General features: G+C 39.7%; 1 protein-coding gene and 1 long non-coding RNA gene across 4 annotated transcripts in view; one reads left to right on the top strand and one right to left on the bottom strand.

The window, feature by feature from the left end:
• Window positions 1–17,218, top strand: part of arrb1 (arrestin, beta 1) — a 28,764-nt gene that overhangs the window by 10,398 nt on the left and 1,148 nt on the right. The window contains exons 1-16 of one of the 3 annotated variants that reach the window (XM_042414872.1): window positions 810–891; window positions 1,254–1,284; window positions 1,424–1,484; window positions 1,760–1,804; window positions 3,515–3,711; window positions 4,304–4,363; window positions 4,564–4,631; window positions 4,883–5,018; window positions 7,967–8,051; window positions 8,191–8,263; window positions 9,424–9,561; window positions 9,645–9,728; window positions 11,849–11,872; window positions 12,069–12,139; window positions 15,079–15,127; window positions 16,619–17,218. The exon at window positions 16,619–17,218 is cut by the window's right edge and continues 1,148 nt beyond it. In XM_042414872.1, the coding sequence (XP_042270806.1) occupies window positions 857–891; window positions 1,254–1,284; window positions 1,424–1,484; window positions 1,760–1,804; window positions 3,515–3,711; window positions 4,304–4,363; window positions 4,564–4,631; window positions 4,883–5,018; window positions 7,967–8,051; window positions 8,191–8,263; window positions 9,424–9,561; window positions 9,645–9,728; window positions 11,849–11,872; window positions 12,069–12,139; window positions 15,079–15,127; window positions 16,619–16,724 (1,263 nt within the window). In that variant the 5' untranslated portion in view covers window positions 810–856 and the 3' untranslated portion in view covers window positions 16,725–17,218. Of the gene's footprint in view, window positions 1–809; window positions 892–1,253; window positions 1,285–1,423; window positions 1,485–1,759; window positions 1,805–3,514; window positions 3,712–4,303; window positions 4,364–4,563; window positions 4,632–4,882; window positions 5,019–7,966; window positions 8,052–8,190; window positions 8,264–9,423; window positions 9,562–9,644; window positions 9,729–11,848; window positions 11,873–12,068; window positions 12,140–15,078; window positions 15,128–16,618 lie in introns of those variants that run through there. The other 2 variants (XM_042414873.1, XM_042414874.1) reach the window with 2 other exon arrangements.
• On the bottom strand, window positions 857–1,685 carry LOC121899211. The gene is made up of 3 exons (XR_006096645.1): window positions 1,579–1,685; window positions 1,429–1,478; window positions 857–1,345 (listed from the first exon to the last, which is right to left on the bottom strand). It is a non-coding gene; the product is annotated as an uncharacterized LOC121899211 (long non-coding RNA).

Genomic DNA, 17,218 nt, shown 5'->3' with positions numbered 1-17,218 from the left:
GTTTTGTCTTTAAGTGAAGACATTTTAGAAAATTAGGATATTTTCTGTTCAGTGAGGACAGTTTCAGAAAGTTGAGACAGTTTTGGAAAATGAAAAAAGTGAAAAAGTAAATGTACATTTGTGGAAAATTACATTTTGAAAAAGCAAGAACATTCTTGGAAAATGACGACATTTGTAAAAGGGAGGATTTTTTAAAAAAAGGTGACAAAATCTTTGGAAGTTACAACATTTTAGAGGAATTAGAAAACAAAGTGAGGACATTTGGACATTTTTGGAAAGCAAAAACATTTAGTAAAAGTGGGGATTATCCACCATTAGCATGGACGATTATTAGAAAGTAACAAATTATTAAGGAAATGGAAACATTTTCTGTTAAGTGAGGACCTTTCTGGATACTGGGACAGTTTTGGAAAGTGAAAAAAGCAAAGACACTTTTTAAAGAACGCAGACACTTTTTTTGTGAAAAGTAAGGATATTCTTGGAAAGTGTTGATGTGAAACATCATTTTTGACAAATTAAAAATGATTTAAAGGGAAGATCTATCTACTAAAGGAAGACATATCTCTTGAACTGTTCATCGGATCAGCTGCACACTCGGCGGCTGTATCGCTGGAGAACGAGAGCGCCGTTGGACACGCATCATCATGATCCATATCAATAAACTTAAACTGAGTAAACAAACAGCAGCAGGACTTCTGGGCTCATGAGAGAGGAGGGATGACATCTCTCTCGGTTTGATGACATTTAAAGTTCGGCTTTGTTTTGGTTTCCTGAGGAGAGAGAGAGAGAGAGGGGGGGCGAGCGAGCTGAGAGAGGCTGTTAATGACAGAAATACGACGTTATTTCTGATTGTTCCATGATGGCGCCATCGTGGACAATGATTTCTATGATGTGAGGACATTTTTATAAAATTACAACATTTTTGCAAAGCAAAGACTGTTTTTGGAAACATGTTTTGACAACATGTCAAATGTGCCGGAATAAAGATAAACTTCAATAATGGAAGAATAAAACACAGTAAAACTGTCAAACTGCTGCTGTGATGTAACAACAGGACTCACATCTGGAAATAAGGAGAAAATAAATATCAGCGTTTACTCTTTAAAGGCTGAAACTGAAACTAAAACCCTTAAAAACCAGAGAGGAGACAGACATGTTTATCTGTCTGATCCCTGTTCAACAAACTCAGTTACATAAAAGATCAACTCAGACGCTGTTTCACCGACTGCTGCTCTGTGTTTGTGTTTTTTCAGAGTGTTTAAGAAAGCCAGTCCCAATGGAAAGGTCAGTCCTCCTCTTCTTCTTCTTCATGTTCTGAAGGGTTCATTCTGGCTCTTTCATGAGTCTGTGAAAACCAGAAAAACTGTAAAGAGTGTTTTTAGTAAAACAAGTAATGTTGAACAGATTCTGATTCGTCCCTCAGCTCACCGTCTATCTGGGGAAGAGAGACTTCGTGGACCACGTGGACCTGGTGGAGCCTGTCGGTGAGATCAGTTTAATATATGTTTTTTAAGGTTGTTTTTAAACAATAGTCAGAAAATATTAAATAACTCAAAGTACTGAAAACGAAGCTAAAACCTTAATCAGCTGGTGGTCAGTCTGCCCCCTGCTGGTGAGACCAGGTCCTGAGGCGTCACTGTCGAGCTTTACACAGATGTTAGTTTGGAGTTTGGTTCATTTTTGGTAGAAAGACTGATGAAAACTAAAAAGCATCTTTTCTGTTCGCAGCTTGTTGACTTTCTGACTTTTCCTCCTGCAGACGGCGTCGTCCTGATCGACCCGGAATACCTGAAGGAGAGGAAAGGTGAGAAAACTGATTCCTCTCGAGCGTTTTCACAGTCATACATGTCATTTAAAAAGGAATCCAAATAATTTGTCACTTTTGTCCAAAATTGCAGTTCTGACATATTCCAGTGTGGTTTCAGAGCTCTTCACAGGACTGAATCTGAGACAGTTGAACTGGTTCCAGAAACGTCTCAGCTCCCATTTCCTGTGGTGTCGTCTTTTCACTGTTACGCTGATATTTACCTCTGACATAATAATTACAACAAACAAACTAACTGACCTGAATAACAGATCCTGGAGAACTTTCTCCATCTGAACAAGCGACGACGCAGGTGGGAGATTTGTTATATAATTTGAGACGGCATCTGATTAAATTATAACTCAACCTTGACAAACTAAACATCGTTTAAAAGCACAAAAACTCACGACTGTATTTTTATAAACCATTTTAACAGCTTCTCTCGTTGCATGTGACTGCAGGTAGTGTAACTGTCAGGTTGAGTAGCAGGAATGGACGCAATTGCAGAGACCAGCATGCAGAGATTGCAGGGTAGACGAAAACCTTTAATCCTGAGGTGGTTAGGACAGGACGGGGCAAAACAGAACAAGCTGAACAAAACAAATGATCCAACAAAGACTCAACTCAAACCAGACCTTAAATACAGACTAAACTAATCAGGGAATGGGGAACAGGTGATGAGACACAAGGGCAGGCTGGGAGTGATTGGCTGAGGAAACACAGCAACAAAACCAAAACCCCAAAAACACAAAACTCTAAATACAACCCACACCAACCCGTCCAAGAACCACCATGAACCCAAACCCAAGAACACAACACGCCAGGCCAAACAACAAAAGGCGGTTCAAACCCACCACCCAAATACATCAAGAAAACCCACATGACCAGAAGGACTAAACAGAAACCAGGAAACCCCAAAGAACATAAAAACCACAAAAAGACCAAAAAACACACAAAGTCCAGGCAGGATGTGACAGTAACTCTTTATGGGCCTGAAAATGTAAAAAAAAAAAAAAAAAATTCAGATCAAAAAGCAACCGCTGGAAAATTAAAATAAACTGAATTTTGTTGGCAGAAGTGTGTTTTTCTACTTTTGTGTCCTGTTGATCAGCTCTAAGCCCCCCAGGTTAGTCTGTTAAAGATCCTTCTTGTCTTCATTAGAGTTGAGAATGTGCGCCTCACTTACAACTTTAAAAACAAAACTTAAAACTCACATTTTAAAATAGTTTTCACCTGGAAACGTTTACTATATTTTAACTCCACCTACAGTATCAATGGTCCTATTATTCACTATTTTATTTGTTTTTAAATCTCTTTTATAGATTTTAATGTTCCCATTTCTCACATCTGTCTTGCATATTTTTGTATTAAATGTGTTAATCAAGTTTTATTATTATTGTTTTCATTATTCACTTGTGGAGTCCCTCAGGGAAGTATCCTGGGGCCTTTGTTCTTTCTGTTAAACATTATAAAGATTCAAAGAAGCACTAAAACATTTAGGTAAATCCTCTTGTTCTCTTTCTTCTCCAGAGTCAGATGAGTAGATGGATATCAGTTTCATCTCTGTGTGTCCAGTACTGAGCTAGGTCCAGGGCGTGGTTAGCCTAGCTTAGCATAAAGACTGGAAGCAGAGGGAAACTGGCTCCATCAAAGTGTTTTTATGTTAATTAGTCTCTAACAGGATTGACGGTGGGTTTTTTTCCCCCTCAGTGTTTGTGACTCTGACCTGTGCGTTCCGTTATGGCCGTGAGGATCTGGACGTTCTGGGTTTGACGTTTCGGAAAGACCTGTTTGTGGCGAACGTCCAGGCGTTTCCTCCACTGCCTGAAGAGAAGAAGAGTCTGACTCGTCTCCAGGAACGTCTGATTAAAAAACTGGGAGAACATGCCTACCCGTTCACCTTCGAGGTACTGAAGCAACAGAGCTTCATCCAGATCATCCTGCAGAGCGGGAGTCGTGTTTTATTGATACCAGCATTGATGCGATACCCGATACTTTGCTCTGAGAAATACACACAACAAAACCCTAAACACAAGCAGCCTTACAATAATATATATATATATATATATATATATATATATATATATATATATATATATATATATACATACACACACACACACACACACACACAGAGTCTGAAACTGATGATTTAAAATCAGGAACTCTCAGATCAAAGAATGAGTCGAAACGTTTTAGGATCTGACCAGATATTTCATGTCTGCAGATAATTTTATTATTATTAACTGGATAAGTCCCACTGTGGTCGGAAAATTCTTCCAGGTTACAGAAAATGCAAACCAGGTGAAGGATTAAATGATGTTCGTTATCAGGAGGAAGTTTACAGATGTGAATTTGTTTTTCTCTGATGATCTGGATGATTTCGTACCAAATGGAGCAAAGAGTAAGCTAGACTGAAACAGCTAACAACATGCTAACAGTAACTCTAGACTGGTACATTTGAAGAAGAACAGGGTATTGATTGATCATGTGTTTCAGATTCCTCTGAACCTGCCGTGCTCCGTCACCCTGCAGCCGGGCCCCGAGGATACCGGGAAGGTAACCACTCAGCTTTTCATTTTATTCATTTTCCGACTGCGGTTCTCATTAAGTTTCACAGCTGCTTTTCTTTGCAGCTACTCTGAGGCCGGTTGGGTTTAAGTGCCTTCAGCAGCGTTTCCATCTTAGCTGATGAAGTATTTAAAGAAATCAACATAAGAAAATGCTGAAGTTACTTTCTTGCTGTCGTGTGTCTTCAGGCCTGCGGTGTCGACTTTGAAGTGAAAGCTTTTTGTGCTGAAAATGTTGAAGAAAAGATCCACAAAAGGTAAAAGCTGCAGTCTGACAGAATAAAGAGATGAATTATGAATGAAATTGTACATTAGCAGCTTCCTGCACAGAGAGGACGGCTGCAGGGGATCATTTCACTCCTGACAGGGAAGAAACTAGTTCAGTCCAAGCTAAATAAAAACATTTCCATGGTCTTAAAATCAGTATCTTCACTAAAAAATAAATATGCTATTTTAGAAAGACAGTAATAGTTATTGGCAGCAGCATCAGTGTGTGTCTTTGTTTCAGGAATTCGGTGCGTCTGGTGATCAGGAAGGTGCAGTACGCTCCAGAGAAGCCCGGTCCTCAGCCGACAGCAGAAACCACCCGACAGTTCCTGATGTCGGACAAACCTCTGCACCTGGAGGCCTCTCTGGACAAGGAGGTAACGCCTGAGTGCTGCGTACATTTACAGTCTAACAGCTTAGTGCAGAAACCCTGTGAACAAACACTGCGACCAGAGGAAGCAAACAGACTAAAAGCAAGCAAGCAAAACTTTATTTCTACAGCACTTAACAGGAAGAAAGAAGGGAAAAAGGCAGATTTCTTGAGGCAACAAGGTGTTTTGTGGTGTGAAGAGTTAAAATCATGGATGACTTTTACCAGATGTTTGGTTTGAGAGGTGTTGCTGTTGCAGGACTGAACTTGAGATTTTAGGTTTTAAAGTTAAGGTTTGAATCAGAATTAATCTGTTTTTAAAGACTTAAACATGCAAATTAAATCTGAGTAATTTAAAAAAAAAAGTATTAATCTGCCAATTATTTTCTGGATTAGTCAGTGAATTATTTGGTCTATAAAACCTCAAATGACTGAAAAATGCAGATGTTTTGTTCAACCAACAAAGCCCAAAGATATTTAGTTTAGTATAGTTTTTTTATTCGCTCTGTATTCTCTGTTGCTGAATTATTCACTCACTGATGATCTACTTTAATTAGAAACAAGTATATTGTTGTTGGAAACATGATGGGGAGTAATGAGGTAATGACCACTAGAAGTGATCTTATTATATTCCTCATTTTGTGAAATCATATTGTGTTTTTGAGGCCTGGCAGCACGTTTAGGTTGTTGGGAGTTTCTGCACTACAGGACATAAATATACCGTCCTTCCTGTCAGAGAAAAACACTTCAACGTTAAGTAGCAGGAACGGACCCAAAGCAGAGACCGACAAACAAATGATCCAACAAAGACTGAACAGAAAAACCAGGACTTAAATACAAACTAAACTAATGAGGAACAGGTGAGAAGACACTGGGCAGGCTGGGAGCTGATAGGCTTGGGAGACGAGGGCTAACGAGGACGAATGCAGGGCAGGTGTGAGGAGGAGGAACACGAACACACAGTAACAGAAAACCAAAACCCAGAAAACACAACACTCTAAATCACAACCCAGCATAAATCAAACCATCCCAGAATTACATGAACTTAAGCACACAACACTATAAGCTACTAATAATGCGGTCATCTAAACCCACCACCCAGACCATAACAAGCAAAACTATACGACAACAGAGGCGTGACTACGAAGCGAGATTAACGGGTTAGCGAGGTGTGTTTAGCCTGCAGGGTTTTCAATGTCACAAAGGTGTCTCTCTTTTAACCTGCTACATCACCATGGTAACTCTCCGTTAACCTGCTACATCACCATGGTAACTCTCCGTTAACCTGCTACATCACCATGGTAACTCTCCGTTAACCTGGCTACATCACCATGGTAACTCTCCGTTAACCTGGCTACATCACCATGGTAACTCTCCGTTAACCTGCTACATCACCATGGTAACTCTCTGCTAACCTGCTACATCACCATGGTAACTCTCCGTTAACTTGCTACATCACCATGGTAACTCTCCGTTAACCTGCTACATCACCATGGTAACTCTCCGTTAACCTGCTACATCACCATGGTAACTCTCTGTTAACCTGCTACATCACCATGGTAACTCTCCGTTAACCCGCTACATCACCATGGTAACTCTCCGTTAACCTGCTACATCACCATGGTAACTCTCTGTTAACCTGCTACATTGTGGCAATAAAAAGCGCCGTCCTTTCACTAAATACCTGATTTTCTGCAAAGTCCATTTAACACTGCTGGTACTGCAGCTATTAGAACACCAATTAGAATATTGATTAGTTTTATCATACTTACCATTGATTTGATGTCATATTGTAAATTTGTAATGGTGCGAGAGGTTCGGGTTACTTGTGGGATGGGATTTTGTTACAATATATCAAATTGTATTTCAAATAAAACAAACAAACAAAAAAAACTAATAAAGAAATATTTTGAACAAATCAAAAAGATGAATCTATGCTCCCCATGCACAGCCAGTATTTTCAGTCAGGTGCTGGTCGGTCGCAGGAACATATCAGGTGAAAATCAAAATTAACCACTGCACACTGTAATGACTTTACTGTGACTTTATTAAGAGTGAACAACACATTTTGTCTATAGCTTCTTCAGGTTCGCTCAGTACTGTATACAGTAGTATGTAGTACAGTATAATCTATAGGTATTCATCTCAGGTAATATTCTATAATATTAATTTTATTTTGATTCAGCCAGAATCTAAAGTGGTTTCCACTGGTCCTTCATTATGGGACAGAGTCAGACCTGAATGCACTTCTTGAGTTTAATGTTTAAATTTGCTGCATCAAGTTTAAAGTTTAAGAGCTTTGGATGTGGGAGGCACGGAGAGTGCATTGAGTGGTCAAATAAGTATACAAACTATTTACATAATTAATAAATTAATGAAACAGTTTTTTAATGACTGAATTTACATCAGCAGTTTTCTGTCAGCATTCCTCTCTCACCTTCTTGCTGTGATAATGTATTTATATTATTCATATCTCTCTGTTATAATGATCTGTCCCTCCTGACTGAAGCAGCGGCATGTGATTGGTCCATTTTGTGCTGAAAAAGAGTCAAATGATGCCAAATGCCCCTTTCATGGGGACGTGCATAGAGCCTGAAGCAGAAGGCAGTTAACAAAGAAAGTTCATAACCACTGTCGTGACACCGCTTATCTCTGATCACGAGTTTAGGGTTTGTTGAGCCAGCTCACACAAAGAAAGCCTGGATATGTTGAACTGGCTTCGTAGTAAAACCCTCAGAAGTGTAGCACAAGAAACCCCAAAGAACACAAAGGGTCCAGAAAACAAACCGAAAGTCCATTCGGGACATGACAATCGATCAATACAAGACGCCTGACGCTGATTAAAGCTCACAGTCAGAACTAAAAAGTCTTGTAACTATTGTTTGGGTGGACTCAGCTGTAAACTCAGCTGTTAAATATCGATCAGAAAGATTGATGTTTGTATCTGTCTGTCAGATTTACTACCACGGCGAGCCCATCAGCGTCAACGTTCACGTCACCAACAACACCAACAAGACGGTGAAGAAGATGAAGATCTCAGGTATGAAAACGCCTAGTTTTCTCTGTGTGTTTATTAGTGTAGCAGGTGTGTTATTGATCACTGTGTTGTGTTATTGATCGCTGTGTTGTGTTATTGATCGCTGTGTTGTGTTATTGATCGCTGTGTTGTGTCTCCGCAGTGCGACAGTACGCAGATATCTGCCTGTTCAACACGGCTCAGTACAAATGTCCAGTGGCCACTGAGGAGTCCGAGTGAGTTTAATCTCAGACAGTTTTCTCTGCTTTGAGTTAGTGTGATGAGAACAACAAATGACAAACTGATGATGAGACTGAAGTTCAACCTTTCAGTCGCATCACATGATCTTCCTCAGCAGATGGAGAGTTCCTGACTTTAAGATTTCTTCAACATGAACAAGAAGTCTTTAAAGTCCTCAAAGAAATACGAATCTGAACATCTACCATGAAATGACCGAATCCATCTGGTGATGCAGGTTTTATGATACAGTTGAAAGCCCCAAAACAGCTGCTATTAGATTGTTCTGTCAACATACTGATGATTTAGACATTTTACGAGCTTTGAGTACTCAGTCTGCTGTGTTTGTACCTTTTTCTAGACTGCTTCCCCTTCAACATTCTTCCTCCTCCAGCGGTATCTCACTGCCTCCTCAGTCTCTGTCCAACAACTCTTTGTCTGACCTTCACTCACAGTTCCATCACAAACATCCGTTAACCTGCAGCTGCTTGACAGTTCATATTAGTATGTTGGCAGAGTGACAGTGGTTAACGTTGGTGTCCTGAATGGTTATTAACGTCTGAGAAAGTCTGGTGAAAGTTTTGTGGATATTGTGTTTTGTCGTGTTCAGACACTGTAAGATGATTCTGACGAGCGCTGTGTGAAGCAGATGGAGGCTCAACTGAAGTGTGTCGCTGGAGCAAAGATCACGGCTGCGTTAACGTCTGAAAGGTTCATCGTCTGTGGTAGAAACGGGATCAGGACATTTCTGCCACAGAGAGCACAAGTTTCCAGAGCAAAGAGAAAAAACAGTTGCAGTGACACAAGTTTAAATTTAAAAAGATAATCAGGAAGCCGAAGGTTGTGTGTGTTTTTTAGAGGAATATTCACACTTTTTTGGGAAATCCTCTTGTTTTGTGTCAGTTGATGGCAAGAAAAAAGCAAATTTTGTCAGTGTAATCAGTGAAATATCAGAGCACTTACTTAATATTCAACAACACACGTTATGACTGCAAATGAAGAACAAAACAGTTGCATAAAACCGAATCAAATGACGAACCTGAAAGTTAAAAGGCCTCGAATGATGATGATGAAATCTCAATGAAGTAAATCAGAAGTTATCGTCTGGGTATAAATTCCAGCTGAAATCGTCACCACATTGATATTTTTCTCTCCTCAGTGACGTCGTCGCTCCCAGTTCAACTTTCTGCAAAGTTTTCACTCTCACTCCGTTTCTGGCCAACAACCGAGAGAAACGAGGTCTCGCTCTGGACGGAAAGCTGAAGCACGAAGACACCAACCTGGCCTCCAGCACACTGTGAGTCCAGAAACACTCATGAGGCCTTTCTGTGTCTGTAGGACTGTCCATCGGTCTGACTGAATGTTTTCTCACCTGAGCAGGTTAAGAGAAGGAGCCAATAAGGAGATCCTCGGCATCATCGTGTCGTACAAAGTCAAAGTGAAGCTGGTGGTGTCGCGAGGCGGGTCAGTACGCTCTGCTTTGTGTTTAACTCAACATGTAGAATCAGTGTACTCTGTTCCTGGTGTTTGGACTTATTTGGTCACAATTATTTACCAAAAAGAGTAAATTTAACATTTGGTGTAAGTTTTTGGTTGTAACTGAACATAAACTCACTGGCTACTTTATCACCTGTGCAATCTAATATAATCCAACACAACAGTTCTGCCATAAATTCTACATTTACGAAGTTTCTACATTTTCAGTTTGTGTTGACGTTGTCAGAAAGGTGATAATTCTACTTCCTGTTTATTATTGAGGTCGTAGTGGGTGCTGCTCTGCTGCAGTGCATTATACTGAACGGTGTTCCTAATATTTTGCCCCCCTCATGTATGTTAATGGAGTGGACAAAATATTAGGAACACTGTTCAATATAAGGCACTCCAGTACACCACCCACTACTGAAAATGTAGAGGCTTCGTAAATGTAGAGTTTATGGCAGAGCTGTTGTGTTGGATTATATTAGATTGAACAGGTGTTCCTGATAAAGCAGCCAGTCAGTGTCGTCTGTTATGTGACACTAAAAAGTTCCTTATATCACTTAAAGATATAATCTGTAATTATTCCACATTAAAATGTCTAAAAACAACTAGACCTATGTTATATATGTTGTTGAGTTGTGTACTTACATTATCCCAAATGTTTCCAACAATTTTCAAACCCAGAGAAATCTGTAATTTAATCAAAGTAACGGACCGTTTCATTTGGTCGCCTGTCGATGACGTCATACCTCCTCTACCAAAGAGTAAACACGCACCAGATGCATACGGCGGCGCTGTGTTTGTCCGCTACAATGGCGTCTACCAAAGAGTAACTTACACACATACAAGATAATACATCGGCGTTGTGGTTGTTCCACACAAACTGTTATAAATGGACTTTTATTCAGTTTTAAGCCACATTTTCATGATAAATTTAGGTGGTTTTTAACTATATCTTTTAGCCGGAAGAAGGATTTTAGTCATTGGACGTCTGGATCTTAAGTTATCAGAGAAATAAACTGGACAAACGTTAGCAGCAGCTCGGCTAACAGCCCCTCCTGGAAGTCCGGTGGTCACCAAACATCGTCGGAGAAACACTGATTTTTTTAGGTGAAACAGCTTTAATTAATATTTTAACGATTTTAATCTGCGTGTATGTTTGTTTTTGGAGAGGAGGAGACCTCTGCGGATAATTCGGCTCCCGGGAGAAACCGACCGAACGTCTGGATCTAAAGTTATCAGAGAAATAAACCGAACAAGTGTTAGCAGCAGCTCGGCTAACAGCCCGTACCGGACGTCCGGTGGTCGCCGAACATCGCCGGAGAAACACTGATTTTTTAGGTGAAACAGCTTTATTCAGTGTTTTTACCTGTAATCTCCGGGTCCGTTTGTTCTGGAGAGGAGGAGACCTCTGCGGGTAAAAACATCCTGAATGATGAACACTGGAGTAATCCTAACCCGCTGAAGCTGGTTATTTAACAACAAAGACAACAACTCCCATGATCCCTTGCTACTTCACACTGTCATCACACTCTATCCCTTGTTATTGTTTTGATTGAGACGCCTAGCGGCTGAAATTACATGTTGTGCGTTTAAATTGTCTGTGACTTTGTAAGTTACTCTTCATACATACTTTTTGACTTGAATCCCAGCTTAGACACTGTTTCCATAATTATGTCCAAAAACAGTTTTATTATGGGATGAAAAACTGCTACAGTATCTTTCTATTTTATATTTCAGCAGATTTCAGTTTGACTTTAAAGCTCAGTTTTATCCCGTCTGTTCTCCATGACTGCAGATGATTTTACAGATTCATCAAGTGAGCAGAAAGCTGATGTTTCCAGAGTTAAAATATAAAACTGTAATTTCTGAATGTACTGTCTCCTCTGCATTGATGGCTTCTGTGTGGAAATTAATGGGTGTGATTCAGACCACATTATTGGGACGAACAGTTAACATGAGCAGAAAGCTGCTCAGATCACAGAGGAGTTGGCCTTTAGCGGCTCTGTAACACCATGCCAGTTAATGACCACATCAATAGAAATGAGTACAAACACTGTGCTGCTGCTGTGAAGCTGAAGGTGTTAAATGTTTATTGATTTCAGGCTCCTGGGAGATCTGGCAGCAAGGTAACCTTTCACGTTCTGTCACATCACTGAGATCATCGATGAAAACACTGATACAAACCACACACTGAGATTTACAAAGGTCACCTGAACATCTCAGCAGATAAGCACTCACACAATAGCCACACAAATAAATGTCTTCAATAAACCTGCTGTGGATTGTTTCTGTTTTTATGACATCTACTGATTTGTTTTCCAGTGATGTCTCTGTTGAACTGCCCTTCACATTAATGCACCCGAAGCCGTTAGAAGAATCCATCTACAGAGACGGTAAGACGTGTTTTACAGCGTCCTCATCTCCCCAGAGGTCAGATCCTGTTCAAAACTCAGTAAACTCAAACTGCAGCTGAGATTTAGAAGAAGATTCATGTTCAACAGGAAACACATCTTACTACCAGAGATGTTAGCTGTGTTCACTTCATACCACAGACATGAACCATTTAAAATCACACACTATCAGTGCAGCAAGAAAAGGCTTAAAAAGCTGAAAATAAGTGAAGAAATATAAAATAAATAAGAAAATAAGTGACACATGAAGATACAGGAGATACATGAACATACTGGAGGTTACAATGCTGACAGATATCAGGAAGTTATCTCTTCACCTCAGCCTTTAACTAGCTGCAACTTTATTATTATTATTATTATTATTATTATTATTATTATTATTATTATTATTATTATTGTTGTTGTTGTTGTTGTTATCATTATTCAGTGGGTTTTATCTTTTATCTTTTACCATTAATGTTTTTTTAAGATGTTTTTATGATATTATTATGATGCACTTGGTTTATTGATGTAATTTCTTTGTTATAAAGCACTTTGAGCTGCATGAAAGGTGCTATGCAAATAAAGTTGATTATTATTATTATTATTATTATTATTACAGACAATAAGAAGGCAAATTAATAGAAAAAACAAACTGTCAAAATTAATAAAAACTCAAAGTTCAAATCGGCGTCACAGCAGCAGAAAAGATAAAACACACAAATAAGGATGTATTTTAATGAAATTAATAAAAATAAAATAAGAAATCACAGAGATGATATGTATACATTATAGATTAATTTTGCAAACATTAACATATATTGTGTCTCATATACTGTATGTGCAGTGTAACACAATACACTAATAATACAACACTCACTTATAGAGAATGATAATAAACTGTGTACTATACAATAACATTAATATCAGTAGTGATTATTATTAGATGTTAATATAAGTATACAGACTTAAATAGTGTTAATTCTGTTACTGCTACTCTTAATAATAATAATAATAATAATAATAATTATTATTATTATAATTATAATTATAATTATAATAATAGTGATATGTAATGAAAAACAGCATGCAGGTGTGCTGCTGTATAGTGATTGTTAGAAGTTAAGTATCTATCATTAATGACATTTTATGTCAACATTTAAATTACAACATTTAAAGATTTTTACTTTTTTCCGTTAAAAGTCTCCTACAGCTCTTGTAATACCACTTAGATGTAAAATTATGGTAGTTCATATACAGCAACATATACAGACTCTGATATCTAACTATAAAGGAGGGAATCTCTGTGTGTATGTATGTGTCCTTCATGTATCTCAACACTGTTCATCAGACTGACTTCACTCTTCCCAAAGGAACTTCAGTATCTAGTGTGAAGTTGTTTGGATGAGCAAGAAATATATAAAAATACCTCATAAACAACGTTGATTTCCTTCCTCTTCAGCGCCACTCTGTGAGATTACACGCGCAGTGATAAGAACTACTGTAGAGAATGAATTGAAAAAGTTCAGCTCTATTCCCATTTTTATGTGCAAACTTTGCATGTATGTTCAAGACAAAGTACAGGATGTCTCTGGCACATTTTGAACAGTTACTACAGTTCATGTGATCAACTTCAGCTCAGCTCAGAACTATAGTCTGGAGATATTCTGCATGTGAGGCGTTTAGGGGACGAGCACTGTTCTTGCCAGGTATTGAGAGTCACTGCACTAGTAAGACTATGAATGAAGGAATTTAAATACAAGCAGAAATGGCAGAGGTTAAATTTGAGGGTTAGGATTAGGGGTTAGGGTTAGGGTAAAGGTTAGGGTTAGGGTTAAGGTTAGGGTTAGGGTTAGGATTAGGGGTTAGGGTTAAGGTTAGGGTTAGGGTTAGGGTTAAGGTTAGGGTCAAGGTTAGGGTTAGGGTTAGGGTTAAGGGTAGGGTTAGGGGTAGGGGTAGGGTTAGGGTTAGGGTTAAGGTTAGGGTTAGGGTTAGGATTAAGGTTAGGGTTAAGGGTAGGGTTAGGGGTAGGGGTAGGGTTAGGGTTAGGGTTAAGGTTAGGGTTAGGATTAAGGTTAGGGTTAAGGGTAGGGTTAGGGGTAGGGTTAGGGTTAGGGTTAAGGTTAAGGTTAGGGTTAAGGTTAGGGTTAGGGTTAAGGTTAAGGTTAGGGTTAAGGTTAGGGTTAAGGTTAAGGTTAGGGTTAGGGTTAAGGTTAGGGTTAAGGTTAGGGTTAGGGTTAGGATTAAGGTTAGGGTTAAGGGTAGGGTTAGGGGTAGGGTTAGGGTTAGGGTTAAGGTTAGGGTTAAGGTTAGGGTTAGGGTTAAGGTTAGGGTTAGGGTTAGGGTTAGGGTTAAGGTTAAGGTTAGGGTTAGGGTTAAGGTTAAGGTTAAGGTTAGGGTTAGGGTTAAGGTTAAGGTTAGGGGAAGGGTTAGGGGTAGGGTTAGGGTTAGGGTTAAGGTTAGGGTTAAGGTTAGGGTTAGGGTTAAGGTTAGGGTTAAGGTTAGGGTTAAGGTTAAGGTTAGGGGTAGGGTTAAGGTTAAGGTTAGGGTTAGGGTTAGGGTTAAGGTTAGGGTTAGGGTTAGGGTTAAGGTTAGGGTTAGGGTTAAGGTTAAGGTTAGGGGTAGGGTTAGGGTTAAGGTTAGGGTTAAGGTTAGGGTTAGGGTTAGGGTTAAGGTTAAGGTTAGGGTTAAGGTTAGGGTTAGGGTTAAGGTTAAGGTTAGGGGTAGGGTTAGGGGTAGGGTTAGGGTTAAGGTTAAGGTTAAGGTTAGGGTTAGGGTTAAGGTTAAGGTTAGGGGTAGGGTTAGGGGTTAGGGGTAGGGTTAAGGTTAGGGTTAAGGGTTAGGGTTTCTGTAATGTTCTCTCTTGCACAGAGTCACTAAACACTGAAAACATCTTTCATGATGTCTGTAAAGTGTCAGTGACCACAGTCTCTCTCTTTCAGCTCCAGATGAAGCTCCGATCGACACAAACCTGATCGAGTTTGACACACAGTAAGCAGCCGTCTCTCCTGTCTGTCTCTTTGTCTTCCTGTCTCTGATCCGACCTGCTCTGCTCTGGATAACAGCCATGTCAATAACCCTGACAGCAGAAAGGGTTTCCTCTCCGCCTGCTGAAGCATTAAGCGTGATGGACTTGTCTCCTGCGTCTCGGTCTTAATGCGTCTTAATGCTCGATGCTGTGGGAGCTGCAGGAAATGGCCTGTAAACTGGAAAGTCATCCTGCTGTCAGCAGAGCCTCCACACGGCAACTCTGCATTTACAGAACAGTCACGCTCACATAACCACGAAGCTGCAACAGAGCAGAATTTATTCACCAGCAACGGTGAAAAAAACCCAAATATTTAAGTCATTAAAATTATTTTCATAATCTTGGGTTAGTATGTTTGATTCATTACACACTTCAGAAGACAATTCATTCAGTCTTTTATTCAGTAGAAACAGTAGAAACAGGTGAAATATTCTGTTTTCAGTTCAGTTTCACTTGTTTCTAGAACTGGGATTCAGTATCTTGAAACTGAAACAGAAACACAGATTGAAGCACTAAAATCCAGAAAAATGACACCAGATTCTACTAAACTGACACAAGTTGACTGGAAACAGGTGAAATAATCTCGCCCCATTGGATGATTACGTTACAGACCCACCAAAAACCCAAAACAAGACATTTAAAAAAATCTTGTGTGCAGAAGATGAAAAAAGTATTTATTTTACTCATATAAAGAAGATTTTAGGACTCAGCAACAAACTGAATCACCAGTTAAAGCAGCAATCCTGTTTTTCCACCATTGTGTTCATTGTTGTGATTTATTAAATGATTCGGATCTTAAAATACATTTTTACAGCAGATTAAGTAACACTGCAGGAATCTCCTAATATTGTACTAATGTGGCAGGGATCTGCTGTTAATCAACTCACATACAAATTGACACAGATTGAACCTTCAGGTTCTGATTGTTGATCCAGATTTGACTAAACTAGTGTGTTTGTTCTTCATGATGAAGGAACATGTGACCCAATGCAGATATATCAGGCTTTGATACACACACAATACTGGTTAGTAGATCAGTTCATTGTTAGTTTGGATCCAAACACGAAAAAGAAAAATATAGAAAATCAGCAGATTTATGGTTTAAGAAGATGTTTTTGCAGTGAAAGATGGCTAGTCCATTTTCAAATTTAGATGTTGATTCAGTGAAAAACAGAGCTATGCTAACACTTCCAGTCTTTGTGCTGAGCTAATTTCTGTTCTGCACACAGACATGAAACTGATATCCATCTTCTCATGTGACTCTGGGGAGGCAGACCTGGACAAATCAAATCTGCAGACATGATTCCTCTTGTGGCTCAACACATTGATTTCACTGTTTTCTCTCCCTCCAAGTCCGTCTTTAACTCAAATCTGGACTTTTTTACATTTGCTTTGACAGTTTTATATTAATTAACATTCATAACCCTATCATTTACCTCCTTCCTTTCCCTCAGTGATGATGACATCATCTTTGAAGACTTTGCCCGCCAGCGGCTGATCGGGGCGAAGGACGATGAGGACGAGGAGCCGGTAGACTCGCCCAAACTCGATGACAGATAGAGGCGACGAGCACCGCCGCCACTGCTGCTGTTGTTGTTTTGCTGCTGTTTGTAGTGTGGAGCTAACGGAGGTCACCTTTAGGTCAAACCACAGTCTGGACACCCTTTAAAACACTCGGCGGTGCAGTGTTCGTGTTCTCGTTCATGTTTGTCCTCTCTGCGTCCTGCCGGGGTGTACAAAGCTAGAATACAGCAGCCTAGACGTCAGTTGTGTTTTCAGACGGAGCAACTCTCCTTTGCTGGCCGGCCGGAGCGTTGAGCCAGCGGCCGCGGCATCGTAATGATGGCTGATAGCATGCCTATAATGTCACTTTGTTCAACGTGTTACCATTAAGGACAGAGCAGGAGTAACGTTGTGTTGAGATTAGTTTCGATGTGTCTTATTAGAGGGTCTACATAAACAACAACACTGCCAACTTTGGTTGATCTGGAACAGTTCACCACTCGAGCCACAACATGGACTTCAGCTGACGACGTTTCACAAGGTTTTTGTGG

This window comes from Thunnus maccoyii, chromosome 6 (genome assembly GCF_910596095.1).
Source record: "Thunnus maccoyii chromosome 6, fThuMac1.1, whole genome shotgun sequence".
In the NCBI taxonomy this organism is placed as follows: Eukaryota; Metazoa; Chordata; class Actinopteri; order Scombriformes; family Scombridae; genus Thunnus; species Thunnus maccoyii.
The sequence above is the reverse complement of the archived record's forward strand: the minus strand, read 5'-3'. Positions and strand labels throughout refer to the sequence as shown.